At 47.1% G+C, this 19,272-nt stretch overlaps 1 protein-coding gene across 1 annotated transcript; it reads left to right on the top strand.

Moving 5' to 3' along the window:
• The first annotated feature begins 263 nt into the window (after positions 1-263).
• Positions 264-1,873, top strand: LOC123048999 (probable inactive purple acid phosphatase 16). Its single transcript, XM_044472009.1, has 3 exons — positions 264-668; positions 781-1,463; positions 1,542-1,873. Exons 1-3 carry the CDS (start codon positions 431-433, stop codon positions 1,767-1,769), a joined length of 1,149 nt encoding a protein of 382 aa, XP_044327944.1. The 5' UTR covers positions 264-430; the 3' UTR covers positions 1,770-1,873.
• Positions 1,874-19,272: the final 17,399 nt, after the last annotated feature.

Here is a 19,272-nt window from a genome sequence, read left to right as displayed (position 1 = left end):
GAAAGTTAAAGTGTGTTGTCTGTTTAAATTTCCGGTTTTCAATTTTTGGAGAAACAACTAGGAGGGTCCTAAAGTCTGGTCGTGGCGGTGTTCGGCATGGACTGCTGTATGCCTTGTATCTACTCTACTCGACTCGCAAGACGACGAGCCCGCTGGTGCCGACCGAGAATATTCTCGGTGCATGCAGCCGCATATTCCAGCTTTTTTTTTTCCTTTCGTTTTCACGTACTAGTACGAGCTTTACGAGGTGAGGTGCCAGGTACTTCTCCGCCGACAGTGACCGTGACCGATCGGAGCTGCGGTGCAGAGGCAGCTTTCTTTTTTTTCCTCGAAATTTTCCCCAGATATTGGATCGTGGGTCTGCTGCCACATTCATCCACGCTTGACTCCAACAGAGCTTAACGGCCACCGTCCACCGAGCGCGCGCCAGATGCGGTGGTGGCAGTGCCGCCTCGCGGCTGCCGTGGCCCTGCTCGCCGCCGTGCTGGCTCTGGGCGCCGCGGGGCCGCGCTCGCCGGCGCCGCTGCGGTTCGCGCCGGGTGGCCGGTTCAAGCTGGCGCTGTTCGCCGACCTGCATTACGGCGAGAACGCCTGGACGGACTGGGGCCCCGCGCAGGACGACGCCTCCGACCGCGTCATGGCCGCCGTGCTCGACGCCGAGAACCCAGGTGAGCGTGCTAGTCCAGTCTGGTGGCCGCCCCATTCCCTCCCCCCTGTTCAAGCGGATTCTAGTTACTAGTTTCGTCCAAATTAGGAATTTTCTGAAGGAATCGTCCGCAGACTTCGTGGTGTACCTCGGCGACCTCGTGACGGCGAACAACGTGCCGGTCGCCAACGCGAGCCTGTACTGGGACCGGGCGATCTCCCCGGCCAGGCGCAGGGGCGTCCCGTGGTCCACGGTGTTCGGCAACCACGACGACATGCCCTTCGAGTGGCCGCCGGAGTGGTTCTCCCCCGCGGGCGTCCCGCCGGTGCACTGCCCGCCTGCCGCGTCGGCCATGCCAGAGCCGGACCCAGGGTGCATCTTCCGGGGCACGCCGCGGGTCGAGCTGATGACGGCCGAGCTCGACCGGGCTTGCGGGCTGTCGCGCTCCTCGGTCGGCCCCCGGGAGCTCTGGCCCGGCGTCTCCAACTACGTGCTGCAGGTGCTCTCGCACGAGAAGCCACATGACCCTGCTCTGCTCATGTATTTCCTCGACTCCGGCGGCGGATCCTACCCGGAGGTCGTATCCTGCGCACAGGTCACGTGGTTCCACAGCCAGTCTCGGTTCCTCAATCCAGATGGCAGGATCCCTGAGCTGGTATTCTGGCACGTACCGAGCACGGCGTACGTCAAGGTGGCTCCGAAGGCCACGAGCGAGGTCAGGAAGCCCTGCGTCGGCAGTCTCAACGAGGAAGACGTGGCGCCACAGGTGGCCGAATGGGGCATGATGGACGCTCTTGCCCACAGGCCTTCAGTTAAGGTATCTGAATTCTGAAACTCTGAAACTCTGAGTACTAGCACGTCTAATTGATGTGTGCATCTATCTTGTATTGTGTAGGCGATCTTCGTGGGGCACAACCACGGGCTGGACTGGTGCTGCCCCTACGAGAAACTGTGGCTGTGCTTCGCGCGGCACACGGGGCACGGAGGGTACGGTGACTGGCCAAGAGGGGCGAGGATCGTTGAGGTCGCTGAAAAAAAGCATTTCTCTGTCAACTCCTGGATCCGGATGGAGAATGGGTCCACGCACAGCCATGTTACCTTGAGCTCTGCTCGGTTTAGTTAGGTTCAGACTCGTTTGCCCTAGCTAGGATGTGTTCAGTTTGGAAAGTCCATTGCAGTGCAAACAGTATTCGATTTAGTTAGGGCATCCTATAGCGGATCCTTAAATTGTCTGCATCCCTTCGGCCCGCACGGTCCAGACGTGTTTACCGTCCAACGAGGACATTTATCGATCCCCCGGCCGGTTCGGACCTTCTTTTCCCCCTAAATGGAGGGGTTCGCGAGAGTCCGGACAACAATTACGTAGGACTCCGAGAACCCTCGGCCCACTCAAATCCCTCCCGGTCTCATTCTCTTCCATTCTGCCCCTACTCCCTCTTGCTTGCATCTGCGCCCCCTCCTCCGTCGCCGTTGTACCTCTCCGGCCGCCACCCAGGCATTGCCGGACATCTGCAACCACCACCCATGCACCCGCTCACCTTGTACTACAACACCGTCCACCCAAGATCCGTCACAGCTAGGTACCCCCCCCCCCCCCACCACCCTTGGTCGACGATGTCCATGGCGGTCACCACGCTTGACAGTTGTTTGGTCAAATGCCATCGGGCTTATTTTCGAACTTCACGTTGTTTTTTAGAGTATGAAGGACACGGGGTACTCGAGCATGGAGGATGAGTTGTTGTGCGATGCGTGATTGGTTGTATCTGTGGATTTCGTAGGCAGGAGCAGAAGGGGGCTCTTCTGGCAGCGCGTGCATGATTCATTTAACGCGCGAAAGCACATTGTGTCGTACAACATGCACATCATCCATGAACGCAATGTGAAGTCGTTAGTGTATCGATGGTACATCATCCAGACCACCGTCACCATGTTTTGTGGTGCGGTTGATATGCCGGAGGCAAGATAGTCATTGCGCGCGGCAGCCGGGGAATCGTAAGTTTTGCTGCTTGCTCAACTTGTTAATTGATTGATGCATTCACTCAATGTTGATCTACACATTGTGTAGCCTGTATATGTTGTCGTGATGTACCACATGATAGAGGGCAGACCATTTACGCACATACACTGTTGGATGAAGCTCAAGGGATAGTATGTATGGGACAACATAACCCGTTACGGAAAAAAACTTGAACATCCGGTTAATCTAGTGGAATTTGAACTATTTGTCGTTGAATTTAAACTATTGTTGTACTAGACTTATTTGCATGATATGTATGGATGATTTATGCTATTTTCTATCTGATCTTTGATGAACTCTGTCGTGTTTGATGAATTTCATCCGGTTAGTTGAAATGTGGTTTGAAATATATGCGGACAACGCTGGATGACCGGCTCTCGTATCCGTGTTCGTGGACTGGTCACCCTCTGTCCGCGGACGGATGCGGTGTCTAGTTTACGGATCAGCGTTGGAGATGCCCTTAGCACCAAGAGGCGTGTGCAACCTCTTTCTACAATTTCTTTGTTTTTTCTATGGCATCAAACACTCTTTACTAGCTGGGCAGGATTTAAGTGGACATGCCACGTCAATCGTGTATTCTTCCTGCTTTTGCGTTTCGAAATTCCTGCGAATCAAAGAGGCCACCATCCTAATAAGGGCCTCTTTGATTAGCATGATTACGAAAGCATATGAATAAAAAAACATGGGATTGGAATGTCAATGCCCATTCAGTTCCTACAGGATTTGAGCTTGTTTTGGGTTGATGTTTGCATCATATGAAAAACAAAGGAATAGTTTCAATAGGTCTGAGTGGATGTTAGATTTACTGTGGAATATAGTGCAAATTATTCCCTGTGAAATTTCCCATAGGATTCAATTCTACGAAACAAATGACCTCGAATTTTTTTCAATGAAAAACATTTGAGTGGAAGGAGCCCTAAGGGGATACAGTATTTTCTTTTGTGGGGCTCATAAGGAGATTTTTTTTAGGCAACTCATAAGGGGATACTAGGCTATGCTAATACCATTTTCAAAATTACCGGGGGAGATTTTTTTTTTAGGATTATTGGGGGAGATGTTTATAGTGCGGCGTCACCCACACGCCCACCTCAAAAGCGTGGGGCCCAAAAAGTGTTTTTCCTTTCACTTTCTTCTTTAGTTCTCAGCTTTTCTTTTCTGGTATTAAAGTGGTCTCCTTATAAAAAAACCATTTCATTAACTGAAAAACTATTTCGTGTAATAAATAAACTGTTATCGTATTTTTGAAAATATTCATGATAATAAGTGTTCCCATATTTAAAAAAAATCATGATTTTTTTTTTTGCACATTTCTAGAAAATATACATATGCTTTACAAAGTGTTCATATTTTTTTAAACGTGCACATAACTAATAAGGTTTGCATACTTTACAAAAAATAATATAACTAAGTATATATTCACGTATTTTTAACAAATTCATCTACTTTTGAAAATGTTCTCACAAGTTTAAAAAAAATCATGTAACTTTTATAAAAGTGTTCATGGGTTTCTAGAAAATTGACACATTTTTTTAAAAAAAAATCTTCAAATACTTTTTAGAAGTGTTCACACATTACAAAAATTCCTCATAATTTTTAAAAAGGTTCTCATTATTTTTTAAATTATGTTCGAGTGATTTACAAATGGTTCATAGATTACTAGAAAAATTAAATGGTTTGCATATTTTTTAAATATCATAATTATCTAGAAACATATTAAAAAGGAAAAAATAAAATAAAAAATAAGTGTAAAGACACGAGAAACCTGAAAATCGAAAGACAATAAAACAAGAGAAAACCATAGAATACAGAGACCACCCGGAAGAAATCATCTGCTCCTGGGTCTCGTGGCACAAAAGGCAATTATGGTTTATATCTCGCCTATATTTAGTCATTTGCGCTTTACAGTTCCCTGTAATTCAACCCAATAGCAAGCCTTGTCCACCGCCGAATTTTGCCCAAATTAAGGCCTAATACATGGACAACAATTATTACCCCTCCCCCCTGTTGGGGATCGTTGCAGAAATTAAAAAATTTCTACGCATCACCAAGATCAATCTATGGAGTTTACTAGCAACGAGACGGGAGGAATGCATCTACATACCCTTGTAGATCGCAAGCGGAAGCGTTCAAGAGAACGGGGTTGATGGAGTCGTACTCGTCGTGATCCAAATCACCGATGATCCAAGCGCCGAACGGACGGCACCTCTGCGTTCAACACACGTACGGAGCGGTGACGTCTCCCACGCCTTGATCCAGCAAGGAGGAGGGAGAGGTTGAGGAAGAAGGCTCCAACAGCAGCACGACGGCGTGGTGGTGGTGGAGTGACAGTTCACCGGCAGGGCTTCGCCAAGCACACGCGGAGGTGGAGAGGTGTTGGGGAGGGGAGGGACTGCGCCTTGGATGTGGTGTGGCTGCCCTCCCACCCCTCCACTATATAGGGGCAAGGGAGAGGGGGGCCGGTCCCCTTAGTGAAGAAAATATGCCCTAGAGGCAATAATAAAGTTATTATTTATTTCCTTATATCATGGTAAATGTTTATTATTCATGCTAGAATTGTATTAATCGGAAACATAATACTTGTGTGAATACATAGACAAACAGAGTGTCACTAGTATGCCTCTACTTGACTAGCTCGTTGATCAAAGATGGTTATGTTTCCTAGCCATAGACATGAGTTGTCATTTGATTAACGGGATCACATCATTAGGAGAATGATGTGATTGACTTGACCCATTCCGTTAGCTTAGCACTCGATCGTTTAGTATGTTGCTATTGCTTTCTTCATGACTTATACATGTTCCTATGACTATGAGATTATGCAACTCCCGTTTACCGGAGGAACACTTTGTGTGCTACCAAACGTCACAACGTAACTGGGTGATTATAAAGGTGCTCTACAGGTGTCTCCAAAGGTACTTGTTGGGTTGGCGTATTTCGAGATTAGAATTTGTCACTCCGATTGTCGGAGAGGTATCTCTGGGCCCACTCAGTAATACACATCACTATAAGCCTTGCAAGCATTGTAACTAATGAGTTAGTTGCGGGATGATGTATTACAGAACGAATAAAGAGACTTGCCGGTAACGAGATTGAACTAGGTATCGAGATACCGACGATCGAATCTCGGGCAAGTAACATACCGATGACAAAGGGAACAACGTATGTTGTTATGCGGTCTGACCGATAAAGATCTTCGTAGAATATGTGGGAGCCAATATGAGCATCCAGGTTCCGCTATTGGTTATTGACTGGAGAGGTGTCTCGGTCATGTCTACATAGTTCTCGAACCCGTAGGGTCCGCACGCTTAACGTTACGATGACAGTTATATTATGAGTTTATATGTTTTGATGTACCGAAGGTTGTTCGGAGTCCCGGATGTGATCACGGACATAACGAGGAGTCTCGAAATGGTCGAGACATAAAGATTGATATATTGGAAGCCTATGTTTGGATATCGGAAGTGTTCCGGGTGAAATCGGGATTTTTCCGGAGTACCGGGAGGTTACCGGAACCCCCCCGGTAACTTAATGGGCCTTAGTGGGCCTAGGTGGAAGAGAGGAGAGGAGGCCAAGGCAGGGCCGCACGCCCCTCCCCCCAGTCCGAATAGGACAAGGAGAGGGGGGCGGCGCCCCCCTTTCCTTGCTCCCCTCCACCTCTTCCCCTCTCTCTCCTAGTCCAACATGGAAAAGGGGGGAGTCCTACTCCCGGTAGGAGTAGGACTCCTCCTGGCGCGCCTCTCCCCTTTGGCCGGCCGAACCCCCCTTGCTCCTTTATATACGGGGGCAGGGGGGCACCTCTGAACACACAATTGATCATTGATCTCTTAGCCGTGTGCGGTGCCCCCCTCCACCATATTACACCTCGATAATATCGTAGCGGTGCTTAGGCGAAGCCCTGCGTCGGTAGAACATCATCATTGTCACCACGCCGTCATGCTGACGATACTCTCCCTCAACACTCGGCTGGATCGGAGTTCGAGGGACGTCATCGAGCTGAACGTGTGCTGAACTCGGAGGTGCCGTGCGTTCGGTACTTGATTGGTCGGATCGTGAAGACGTACGACTACATCAACCGCGTTGTGTTAACGCTTCCGCTTTCGGTCTACGAGGGTACGTGGACAACACTCTCCCCTATCGTTGCTATGCATCACCATGATCTTGCGTGTGCGTAGGAATTTTTTTGAAATTACTACGTTCCCCAACAGTGGTATCCGAGCCAGGTTTTATGCGTTGATGTTATATGCACGAGTAGAACACAAGTGAGTTGTGGGCGATATAAGTCATACTGCTTACCAGCATGTCATATTTTGGTTCGGCGGTATTGTGAGATGAAGCGGCCCGGACCGACATTACGCGTACGCTTACGCGAGACTGGTTTCACCATTGCGAGCACTCGTTGCTTAAAGGTGACTGGCGGGTGTCTGTCTCTCTCACTTTAGTTGAACCGAGTGTGGCTACGCCCGGTCCTTGCGAAGGTTAAAACAGCACCAACTTGACAAACTATCGTTGTGGTTTTGATGCGTAGGTAAGAACGGTTCTTGCTAAGCCCGTAGCAGCCACGTAAAACTTGCAACAACAAAGTAGAGGACGTCTAACTTGTTTTTGCAGGGCATGTTGTGATGTGATATGGTCAAGACATGATGCTGAATTTTATTGTATGAGATGATCATGTTTTGTAACCGAGTTATCGGCAACTGGCAGGAGCCATATGGTTGTCGCTTTATTGTATGCAATGCAATCGCCATGTAATTGTTTTACTTTATCACTAAGCGGTAGCGATAGTCGTAGAAGCAATAGTTGGCGAGACAACAATGATGCTACGATGGAGATCAAGGTGTCGCGCCGGTGACGATGGTGATCATGACGGTGCTTCGGAGATGGAGATCACAAGCACAAGATGATGATGGCCATATCATATCACTTATATTGATTGCATGTGATGTTTATCTTTTATGCATCTTATCTTGCTTTGATTGACGGTAGCATTATAAGATGATCTCTCACTAAATTTCAAGATAAAAGTGTTCTCCTTGAGTATGCACCGTTGCCAAAGTTCGTCGTGCCCAGACACCACGTGATGATCGGGTGTGATAAGCTCTACGTCCATCTGCAACGGGTGCAAGCCAGTTTTGCACACGCAGAATACTCAGGTTAAACTTGACGAGCCTAGCATATGCAGATATGGCCTCGGAACACTGAGACCGAAAGGTCGAGCGTGAATCATATAGTAGATATGATCAACATAGTGATGTTCACCATTGAAAACTACTCCATTTCACGTGATGGTCGGTTATGGTTTAGTTGATTTGGATCACGTAATCACTTAGATGATTAGAGGGATGTCTATCTAAGTGGGAGTTCTTAAGTAATATGATTAATAGAACTTAAATTTATCATGAACTTAGTACCTGATAGTATCTTGCTTGTCTATGTTAATTGTAGATAGATGGCCCGTGTTGTTGTTCCGTTGAATTTTAATGCGTTCCTTGAGAAAGCAAAGTTGAAAGATGATGGTAGCAATTATACGGTCTGGGTCCGTAACTTGAGGATTATCCTCATTGCTGCACAGAAGAATTACGTCCTGGAAGCACCGCTGGGTACCAGGCCTGCTGCAAGAGCAACACCAGAGGTTATGAACGTCTGGCAGAGCAAAGATGATGACTACTCAATAGTTCAGTGTGCCATGCTTTACGGCTTAGAACCGGGTCTTCAACGATGTTTTGAATGTCATGGAGCATATGAGATGTTCCAGGAGTTGAAGTTAATATTTCAAGGAAATGCCCGGATTGAGAGATATGAAGTCTCCAATAAGTTCTACAGCTGCAAGATGGAAGAGAATAGTTCTGTCAGTGAGCATATACTCAAAATGTCTGGGTATAACAATCACTTGATTCAACTGGGAGTTAATCTTCCGGATGATAGCGTCATTGACAGAATTCTTCAATCACTGCCACCAAGCTACAAGAGCTTCGTGATGAACTATAACATGCAAGGGATGAATAAGACAATTCCCGAGCTCTTCGCAATGCTAAAGGCAGCGGAGGTAGAAATCAAAAAGGAGCATCAAGTGTTGATGGTCAATAAGACCACTAGTTTCAAGAAAAAGGGCAAAGGGAAGAAGAAGGGGAACATCAAGAAGAACAGCAAGCAAGTTGCTGTTCAGGAGAAGAAACCCAAATCTGGACCTAAGCCTGAGACTGAGTGCTTCTACTGCAAGCAGACTGGTCGCTGGAAGCGGAACTGCCCCAAGTATTTGGCGGATAAGAAGGATGGCAAGGTGAACAAAGGTATATGTGATATACATGTTATTGATGTGTACCTTACCAGAGCTCGCAGTAGCACCTGGGTATTTGATACTGGTTCTGTTGCTAATATTTGCAACTCGAAACAGGGACTACGGATTAAGCGAACACTGGCCAAGGACGAGGTGACGATGCGCATGGGAAACGGTTCCAAAGTCGATGTGATCGCCGTCGGCACGCTACCTCTACATCTACCTTCGGGATTAGTATTAGACCTAAATAATTGTTATTTGGTGCCAGCGTTGAGCATGAACATTATATCTGGATCTTGTTTGATGCGAGACGGTTATTCATTTAAATCAGAGAATAATGGTTGTTCTATTTATATGAGTAATATCTTTTATGGTCATGCACCCTTGAAGAGTGGTCTATTTTTAATGAATCTCGGTAGTAGTGACACACATATTCATAATGTCGAAGCCAAAAGATGCAGAGTTGATAATGATAGTGCAACTTATTAGTGGCACTGCCGATTAGGTCATATCGGTGTAAAGCGCATGAAGAAACTCCATAATGATGGACTTTTGGAATCACTTGATTATGAATCACTTGGTACTTGCGAACCGTGTCTCATGGGCAAGATGACTAAAACACCGTTCTCCGGAACTATGGAGAGAGCAACTAATTTGTTGGAAATCATACATACAGATGTATGTGGTCCGATGAATATTGAGGCTCGTGGCAGATATCGTTATTTTCTCACCTTCACAGATGATTTGAGCAGATATGGGTATATCTACTTAATGAAACATAAGTCTGAAACATTTGAAAAGTTCAATGAATTTCAGAGCAAAGTTGAAAATCATCGTAACAAGAAAATAAAGTTTCTACGATCAGATCGTGGAGGAGAATATTTGAGTTACGAGTTTGGCCTACATTTGAAACAATGCGGAATAGTTTCGCAACTCACGCCACCCGGAACACCATAACGTAATGGTGTGTCCGAACGTCGTAATCGTACTTTACTAGATATGGTGCGATCTATGATGTCTCTTACTGATTTACCGCTATCGTTTTGGGGTTATGCTTTAGAGACGGCTGCATTCACTCTAAATAGGGCACCATCGAAATCCGTTGAGACGACGCCTTATGAACTATGGTTTGGCAAGAAACCAAAGTTGTCATTTCTTAAAGTTTGGGGTTGCGATACTTATGTGAAGAAACTTCAACCTGATAAGCTCGAACCTAAATCGGAGAAATGTGTCTTCATAGGATACCCAAAGGAGACTGTTGGGTACACCTTCTATCACAGATCCGAAGGCAAGACTGTTGGAAATATGCCCTAGAGGCAATAATAAATGGTTATTATTATATTTCTTTGTTCATGGTAATTGTCTATTGTTCATGCTATAATTGTATTGTCCGGAAATCGTAATACATGTGTGAATACATAGACCACAACGTGTCCCTAGTAAGCCTCTAGTTGACTAGCTCGTTGATCAACAGATAGTCATGGTTTCCTGACTATGGACATTGGATGTCGTTGATAACGGGATCACATCATTAGGAGAATGATGTGATGGACAAAGACCCAATCCTAAGCATAGCATAAAAGATCGTGTAGTTTCGTTTGCTAGAGCTTTTCCAATGTCAAGTATCTTTTCCTTAGACCATGAGATCGTGCAACTCCCGGATACCGTAGGAGTGCTTTGGGTGTGCAAACGTCACAACGTAACTGGGTGACTATAAAGGTGCACTACGGGTATCTCCGAAAGTGTCTGTTGGGTTGGCACGGATCGAGACTGGGATTTGTCACTCCGTGTGACGGAGAGGTATCTCTGGGCCCACTCGGTAATGCATCATCATAATGAGCTCAATGTGACTAAGGCGTTAGTCACGGGATCATGCATTGCGGTACGAGTAAAGAGACTTGCCGGTAACGAGATTGAACAAGGTATTGGGATACCGACGATCGAATCTCGGGCAAGTAACATACCGATTGACAAAGGGAATTGTATACGGGATTGATTGAATCCTCGACATCGTGGTTCATCCGATGAGATCATCGTGGAACATGTGGGAGCCAACATGGGTATCCAGATCCCGCTGTTGGTTATTGACCGGAGAGGCGTCTCGGTCATGTCTGCATGTCTCCCGAACCCGTAGGGTCTACACACTTAAGGTTCGGTGACGCTAGGGTTGTAGAGATATGTGTATGCGGAAACCCGAAAGTTGTTCGGAGTCCCGGATGAGATCCCGGACGTCACGAGGAGTTCCGGAATGGTCCGGAGGTGAAGAATTATATATAGGAAGTCAAGTTTCGGCCACCGGGAAAGTTTCGGGGGTTACCGGTATTGTACCGGGACCACCGAAAGGGTCTCGGGGGTCCACCGGGTGGGGCCACCTATCCCGGAGGGCCCCGTGGGCTGAAGTGGTAAGGGAACCAGCCCCTAGTGGGCTGGGCGCCCCCCCATGGGCCTCCCCCCCATGCGCCTAGGGTTGGGAACCCTAGGGTGGGGGGCTTCCCACTTGCCTTGGGGGGCAAGGCACCCCCTTGTCCGCCGCCCCCCCCACCCTAGATGGGGTTTGGCCGGTGCCCCCCCTCCCAGGGGGCCTATATAAAGGGGGGGGAGGGAGGGCAGCAATACTACAGCCTTGGGCGCCTCCCTCCTCCCCTGCAACACCTCTCTCTCTCGTATAAGCTCGGCGAAGCCCTGCCGACATCCCGCTGCATCCACCACCACGCTGTCGTGCTGCTGGATCTCCATTAACCTCTCCTTTCCCTTGCTGGATCAAAAAGGAGGAGACGTCGCTGTACCATACGTGTGTTGAACGCGGAGGTGCCGTCCGTTCGGCACTCGGTCATCGGTGATTTGGATCACGGCGAGTACGACTCCGTCATCCACGGTCATTGGAACGCTTCCGCTCGCGATCTACAAGGGTATCTAGATGCACTCCTTTCCCTTCGTTGCTAGTATACTCCATAGATGCATCTTGGTGAGCGTAGGAAAATTTTAAAATTATGCTACGATTCCCAACAGTGGCATCATGAGCCAGGCCTATGCGTAGTTACTATGCACGAGTAGAACACAAAGCAGTTGTGGGTGTTGATGTTGCCAATTCTTCTTGCCGCTACTAGTCGTTTCTTGTTTCGGCGGCATTGTAGGATGAAGCGGCCCGGACTGACCTTACACGTACGCTTACGTGAGACAGGTTCCACCGACTGACATGCACTAGTTGCATAAGGTGGCTAGCGGGTGTCTGTCTCTCCTACTTTAGTCGGAACGGATTCGATGAAAAGGGTCCTTATGAAGGGTAAATAGAAATTGGCAAATCACGTTGTGGTCATACGTAGGTAAGAAACGTTCTTGCTAGAAACCTACAAACCACGTAAAAAACTTGCAACAACAATTAGAGGACGTCTAACTTGTTTTTGCAGCAAGTGCTATGTGATGTGATATGGCCAGAAGATGTGATGAATGATATATGTGATGTATGAGATTGATCATATTCTTGTAATAGGAATCACGACTTGCATGTCGATGAGTATGACAACCGGCAGGAGCCATAGGAGTTGTCTTTATTATTTTGTATGACCTGCGTGTCATTGAATAACGCCATGTAAATTACTTTACTTTGTTGCTAAACGCGTTAGCCATAGAAGTAGAAGTAATCGTTGGCGTGACGACTTCATGAAGACACAATGATGGAGATCATGGTGTCATGCCGGTGACGAAGATGATCATGGTGCCCCGAAGATGGAGATCAAAGGAGCATAATGATATTGGCCATATCATGTCACTATTTGATTGCATGTGATGTTTATCATGTTTTTGCATCTTATTTGCTTAGAACGACGGTAGTAAGTAAGATGATCCCTTATAATAATTTCAAGAAAGTGTTCACCCTAACTGTGCACCGTTGCGAAGGTTCGTTGTTTCGAAGCACCACGTGATGATCGGGTGTGATAGATTCTAACGTTCGAATACAACGGGTGTTGACGAGCCTAGCATGTACAGACATGGCCTCGGAACACACGCAATACACTTAGGTTGACTTGACGAGCCTAGCATGTACAGACATGGCCTCGGAACACGGAGGACCGAAAGGTCGAGCATGAGTCGTATAGAAGATACGATCAACATGGAGATGTTCACCGATCTTGACTAGTCCGTCTCACGTGATGATCGGACACGGCCTAGTTAACTCGGATCATGTTTCACTTAGATGACTAGAGGGATGTCTATCTGAGTGGGAGTTCATTAAATAATTTGATTAGATGAACTTAATTATCATGAACTTAGTCTAAAATCTTTACACTATGTCTTGTAGATCAAATGGCCAACGTTGTCCTCAATTTCAACGCGTTCCTAGAGAAAACCAAGCTGAAAGATGATGGCAGCAACTATACGGACTGGGTCCGGAACCTGAGGATCATCCTCATAGTAGCCAAGAAAGATTATGTCTTAGAAGCACCGCTAGGTGAAGCACCAATCCCTGAGAACCAAGACGTTATGAACGCTTGGCAGCAGCGTGCTGATGATTACTCCCTCGTTCAGTGCGGCATGCTTTACAGCTTAGAACCGGGTCTCCAAAAGCGTTTTGAGAAACATGGAGCATATGAGATGTTCGAGGAGCTGAAATTGGTTTTCCAAGCTCATGCCCGGGTCGAGAGATATGAAGTCTCCGACAAGTTCTTCAGCTGTAAAATGGAGGAAAATAGTTCTGTAAGTGAGCACATACTCAGAATGTCTGGGTTGCACAACCGCTTGACTCAGCTGGGAGTTAATCTCCCGGATGACGCGGTCATTGACAGAATCCTTCAGTCGCTTCCACCAAGCTTCAAGAGCTTTGTGATGAACTACAATATGCAGGGGGTGGAAAAGACCATTCCTGAGGTATATTCGATGCTGAAATCAGCGGAGGTGGAAATCAGAAAGGAACATCAAGTGTTGATGGTGAATAAAACCACTAAGTTCAAGAAGGGCAAGGGTAAGAAGAACTTCAAGAAGGACGGCAAGGGAGTTGCCGCGCCCGGTAAACCAGTTACTGGGAAGAAGTCAAAGAATGGACCCAAGCCTGAAACTGAGTGCTTTTATTGCAAGGGAAGTGGTCACTGGAAGCGGAACTGCCCCAAATACTTAGCGGACAAGAAGGCCGGCAACACCACAGGTATATGTGATATACATGTAATTGATGTGTACCTTACCAGTACTCGTAGTAGCTCCTGGGTATTTGATACCGGTGCGGTTGCTCATATTTGTAACTCAAAACAGGAACTACGGAATAAACGGAGACTGGCGAAGGACGAGGTGACGATGCGCGTCGGGAATGGTTCCAAGGTCGATGTGATCGCCGTCGGCACGCTACCTCTGCATCTACCTACGGGATTAGTTTTAAACCTCAATAATTGTTATTTAGTGCCAGCTTTGAGCATGAACATTGTATCTGGATCTCGTTTAATTCGAGATGGCTACTCATTTAAATCCGAGAATAATGGTTGTTCTATTTATTTGAGAGATATGTTTTATGGTCATGCCCCGCTGGTCAATGGTTTATTTTGATGAATCTCGAACGTGATGTTACACATGTTCATAGTGTGAATACCAAAAGATGTAAAGTTGATAACGATAGTCCCACATACTTGTGGCACTGCCGCCTTGGTCACATTGGTGTCAAGCGCATGAAGAAGCTCCATGCAGATGGACTTTTGGAGTCTCTTGATTACGAATCATTTGACACGTGCGAACCATGCCTCATGGGTAAGATGACCAAGACTCCGTTCTCCGGAACAATGGAGCGAGCAACCAACTTATTGGAAATCATACATACCGATGTGTGCGGTCCAATGAGTGTTGAGGCTCGCGGAGGATATCGTTATGTTCTTACTCTCACTGATGACTTAAGTAGATATGGGTATGTCTACCTAATGAAACACAAGTCTGAAACCTTTGAAAAGTTCAAGGAATTTCAGAGTGAGGTTGAGAATCAACGTGACAGGAAAATAAAATTCTTACGATCAGATCGTGGTGGAGAATATTTAAGTCACGAATTTGGTACACACTTGAGGAAATGTGGAATAGTTTCACAACTCACGCCGCCTGGAACACCTCAGCGAAACGGTGTGTCCGAACGTCGTAATCGCACTCTATTGGATATGGTGCGATCTATGATGTCTCTTACCGATTTACCGCTCTCATTTTGGGGTTATGCTTCAGAGACTGCCGCATTCACTTTAAATAGGGCTCCGTCGAAATCCGTTGAGACGACACCGTATGAATTATGGTTTGGGAAGAAACCTAAGCTGTCGTTTCTAAAAGTTTGGGGATGCGATGCTTATGTCAAGAAACTTCAACCTGAAAAGCTCGAACCCAAGTCGGAAAAATGCGTCTTCATAGGATACCCTAAGGAAACTATTGGGTATACCTTCTACCTCAGATCCGAAGGCAAGATCTTCGTTGCCAAGAACGGGTCCTTTCTGGAGAAGGAGTTTCTCTCGAAAGAATTGAGTGGGAGGAAAGTGGAACTTGATGAGGTGATAGTCACTCCTTCCGAACCGGAAAGTAGCGCAGCGCAGGAAAATGTTCCTGTGGTGCCTACACCGACTGGGGAGGAAGTTAATGATGATGATCATGAAGCTTCGGATCAAGTTACTACTAAACTTCGTAGGTCCACAAGGACACGTTCCGCACCAGAGTGGTACGGCAACCCTGTCCTGGAAATCATGTTGTTGGACAACGGTGAACCTTCGAACTATGAAGAAGCGATGGCGGGCCCGGATTCCGACAAATGGCTAGAAGCCATGAAATCCGAGATAGGATCCATGTATGAAAACGAATTATGGACTTTGACTGACTTGCCCGATGATCGGCGAGCCATAGAAAACAAATGGATCTTTAAGAAGAAGACAGCGCGGATGGTAATGTGACCATCTATAAGGCTCGACTCGTCGCTAAGGGTTATCGACAAGTTCAAGGGGTTGACTACAATGAGACTTTCTCACCCATAGCGAAGCTGAAGTCCGTCCGAATCATGTTAGCAATTGCCGCATACTATGATTATGAGATATGGCAGATGGACGTCAAAACGGCATTCCTTAACGGCTTCCTTAAGGAAGAGTTGTATATGATGCAGCCGGAAGGTTTTGTCGATCCTAAGAATGCTAACAAAGTATGCAAGCTCCAGCGCTCAGTTTATGGGCTGGTGCAAGCATCTCGGAGTTGGAACATTCGCTTTGATGAGATGATCAAAGCGTTTGGGTTTACACAGAATTATGGAGAAGCCTGTGTTTACAAGAAAGTGAGTGGGAGCTCTGTAGCATTTCTCTTATTATATGTGGATGACATATTATTGATGGGAAATGATATAGAATTCTTGGAAAGTATAAAGGCCTATTTGAATAAGTGTTTTTCAATGAAGGACCTTGGAGAAGCTGCTTATATATTAGGCATCAAGATCTATAGAGATAGATGGAGACGCCTCATTGGTCTTTCACAGAGTACATACCTTGACAAGATATTGAAGAAGTTCAATATGGATCAGTCCAAGAAGGGGTTCTTGACTGTATTGCAAGGTGTGCAATTGAGCACGGCTCAATGCCCGACCACGGCAGAAGATATAGAAAAGATGAGTGTCATCCCCTATGCCTCGGCCATAGGGTCTATTATGTATGCCATGCTGTGTACCAGACCTGATGTAAACCTTGCCGTAAGTTTGGTAGGAAGGTACCAAAGTAATCCCGGCATGGAACACTGGACAACGGTCAAGAATATCCTGAAGTACCTGAAGAGGACTAAGGATATGTTTCTCGTTTATGGAGGTGACGAAGAGCTCATTGTAAAGGGTTACGTCGACGCTAGCTTCGACGCGGATCTGGATGACTCGAAGTCACAAACCGGATACGTGTATATTTTGAATGGAGGAGCAGTAAGCTGGTGCAGTTGCAAGCAAAGCGTCGTGGCGGGATCTACATGTGAAGCGGAGTACATGGCAGCCTCAGAGGCAGCACAGGAAGCAGTCTGGATGAAGGAGTTCATTACCGACCTAGGGGTGATTCCCAATGCGTCGAGCCCGATGACTCTCTTCTGTGACAACACTGGAGCTATTGCCCTTGCGAAGGAGCCCAGGTATATCAAGCGACGCTTCAACTCCATTCGTGAAAGTGTTCAAAATGGAGACATAGATATTTGTAAAGTACATACGGACCTGCATGTAGCAGATCCGTTGACTAAACCTCTCCCTAGAGCAAAACATGATCAACACCAGGACGCAATGGGTGTTCGATTCATCACAATGTAACTAGATTATTGACTCTAGTGCAAGTGGGAGACTGTTGGAAATATGCCCTAGAGGCAATAGTAAATGGTTATTATTATATTTCTTTGTTCATGGTAATTGTCTATTGTTCATGCTATAATTGTATTGTCCGGAAATCGTAATACATGTGTGAATACATAGACCACAACGTGTCCCTAGTAAGCCTCTAGTTGACTAGCTCGTTGATCAACAGATAGTCATGGTTTCCTGACTATGGACATTGGATGTCGTTGATAACGGGATCACATCATTAGGAGAATGATGTGATGGACAAAGACCCAATCCTAAGCATAGCATAAAAGATCGTGTAGTTTCGTTTGCTAGAGCTTTTCCAATGTCAAGTGTCTTTTCCTTAGACCATGAGATCGTGCAACTCCCGGATACCGTAGGAGTGCTTTGGGTGTGCCAAACGTCACAACGTAATTGGGTGACTATAAAGGTGCACTACGGGTATCTCCGAAAGTGTCTGTTGGGTTGGCACGGATCGAGACTGGGATTTGTCACTCCGTGTGACGCAGAGGCATCTCTGGGCCCACTCGGTAATGCATCATCATAATGAGCTCAATGTGACTAAGGCGTTAGTCACGGGATCATGCATTGCGGTACGAGTAAAGAGACTTGCCGGTAACGAGATTGAACAAGGTATTGGGATACCGACGATCGAATCTCGGGCAAGTAACATACCGATTGACAAAGGGAATTGTATACGGGATTGATTGAATCCTCGACATCGTGGTTCATCCGATGAGATCATCGTGGAACATGTGGGAGCCAACATGGGTATCCAGATCCCGCTGTTGGTTATTGACCGGAGAGGCGTCTCGGTCATGTCTGCATGTCTCCCGAACCCGTAGGGTCTACACACTTAAGGTTCGGTGACGCTAGGGTTGTAGAGATATGTGTATGCGGAAACCCGAAAGTTGTTCGGAGTCCCGGATGAGATCCCGGACGCCACGAGGAGTTCCGGAGGTGAAGAATTATATATAGGAAGTCAAGTTTCGGCCACCGGGAAAGTTTCGGGGGTTACCGGTATTGTACCGGGACCACCGGAAGGGTCCCGGGGGTCCACCGGGTGGGGCCACCTATCCCGGAGGGCCCCGTGGGCTGAAGTGGGAAGGGAACCAGCCCCTAGTGGGCTGGGCACCCCCCATGGGCCTCCCCCCCATGCGCCTAGGGTTGGGAACCCTAGGGTGGGGGGCTTCCCACTTGCCTTGGGGGGCAAGGCACCCCCTTGGCCGCCGCCCCCGACCCTAGATGGGGTTTGGCCGGCGCCCCCTCCCAGGGGGCCTATATAAAGGGGGGGAGGGAGGGCAGCAATACTACAGCCTTGGGCGCCTCCCTCCTCCCCTGCAACACCTCTCTCTCTCGTATAAGCTCGGCGAAGCCCTGCCGACATCCCGCTGCATCCACCACCACGCCGTCGTGCTGCTGGATCTCCATCAACCTCTCCTTTCCCTTGCTGGATCAAGAAGGAGGAGACGTCGTTGTACCGTACGTGTGTTGAACGCGGAGGTGCCGTTCGTTCGGTACTCGGTCATCGGTGATTTGGCTCACGGCGAGTACGACTCCGTCATCCACGTTCATTGGAACGCTTCCGCTCACGATCTACAAGGGTATGTAGATGCACTCCTTTCCCTTCGTTGCTAGTATACTCCATAGATGCATCTTGGTGAGCGTAGGAAAATTTTAAAATTATGCTACGATTCCCAACAAAGACATTCGTTGCTAAGAATGGATCCTTTCTGGAGAAGGAGTTTCTCTCGAAAGAAGTGAGTGGGAGGAAAGTAGAACTTGATGAGGTAACTGTACCTGCTCCCTTATTGGAAAGTAGATCATCACAGAAACCAGTTTCTGCGACACCTACACCAATTAGTGAGGAACTTAATGATAATGATCATGAAACTTCAGATCAAGTTATTACTGAACCTCGTAGGTCAACCAGATTAAGATCCGCACCAGAGTGGTACGGTAATCCTGTTCTGGAGGTTATGTTACTAGACCATGACGAACCTACGAACTATGAAGAAGCGATGGTGACCCCAGATTCCGGA

Source organism: Triticum aestivum, chromosome 2D, assembly GCF_018294505.1.
Source record: "Triticum aestivum cultivar Chinese Spring chromosome 2D, IWGSC CS RefSeq v2.1, whole genome shotgun sequence".
NCBI classification, from domain to species: domain Eukaryota; kingdom Viridiplantae; phylum Streptophyta; class Magnoliopsida; order Poales; family Poaceae; genus Triticum; species Triticum aestivum.
The sequence above is the reverse complement of the archived record's forward strand: the minus strand, read 5'-3'. Positions and strand labels throughout refer to the sequence as shown.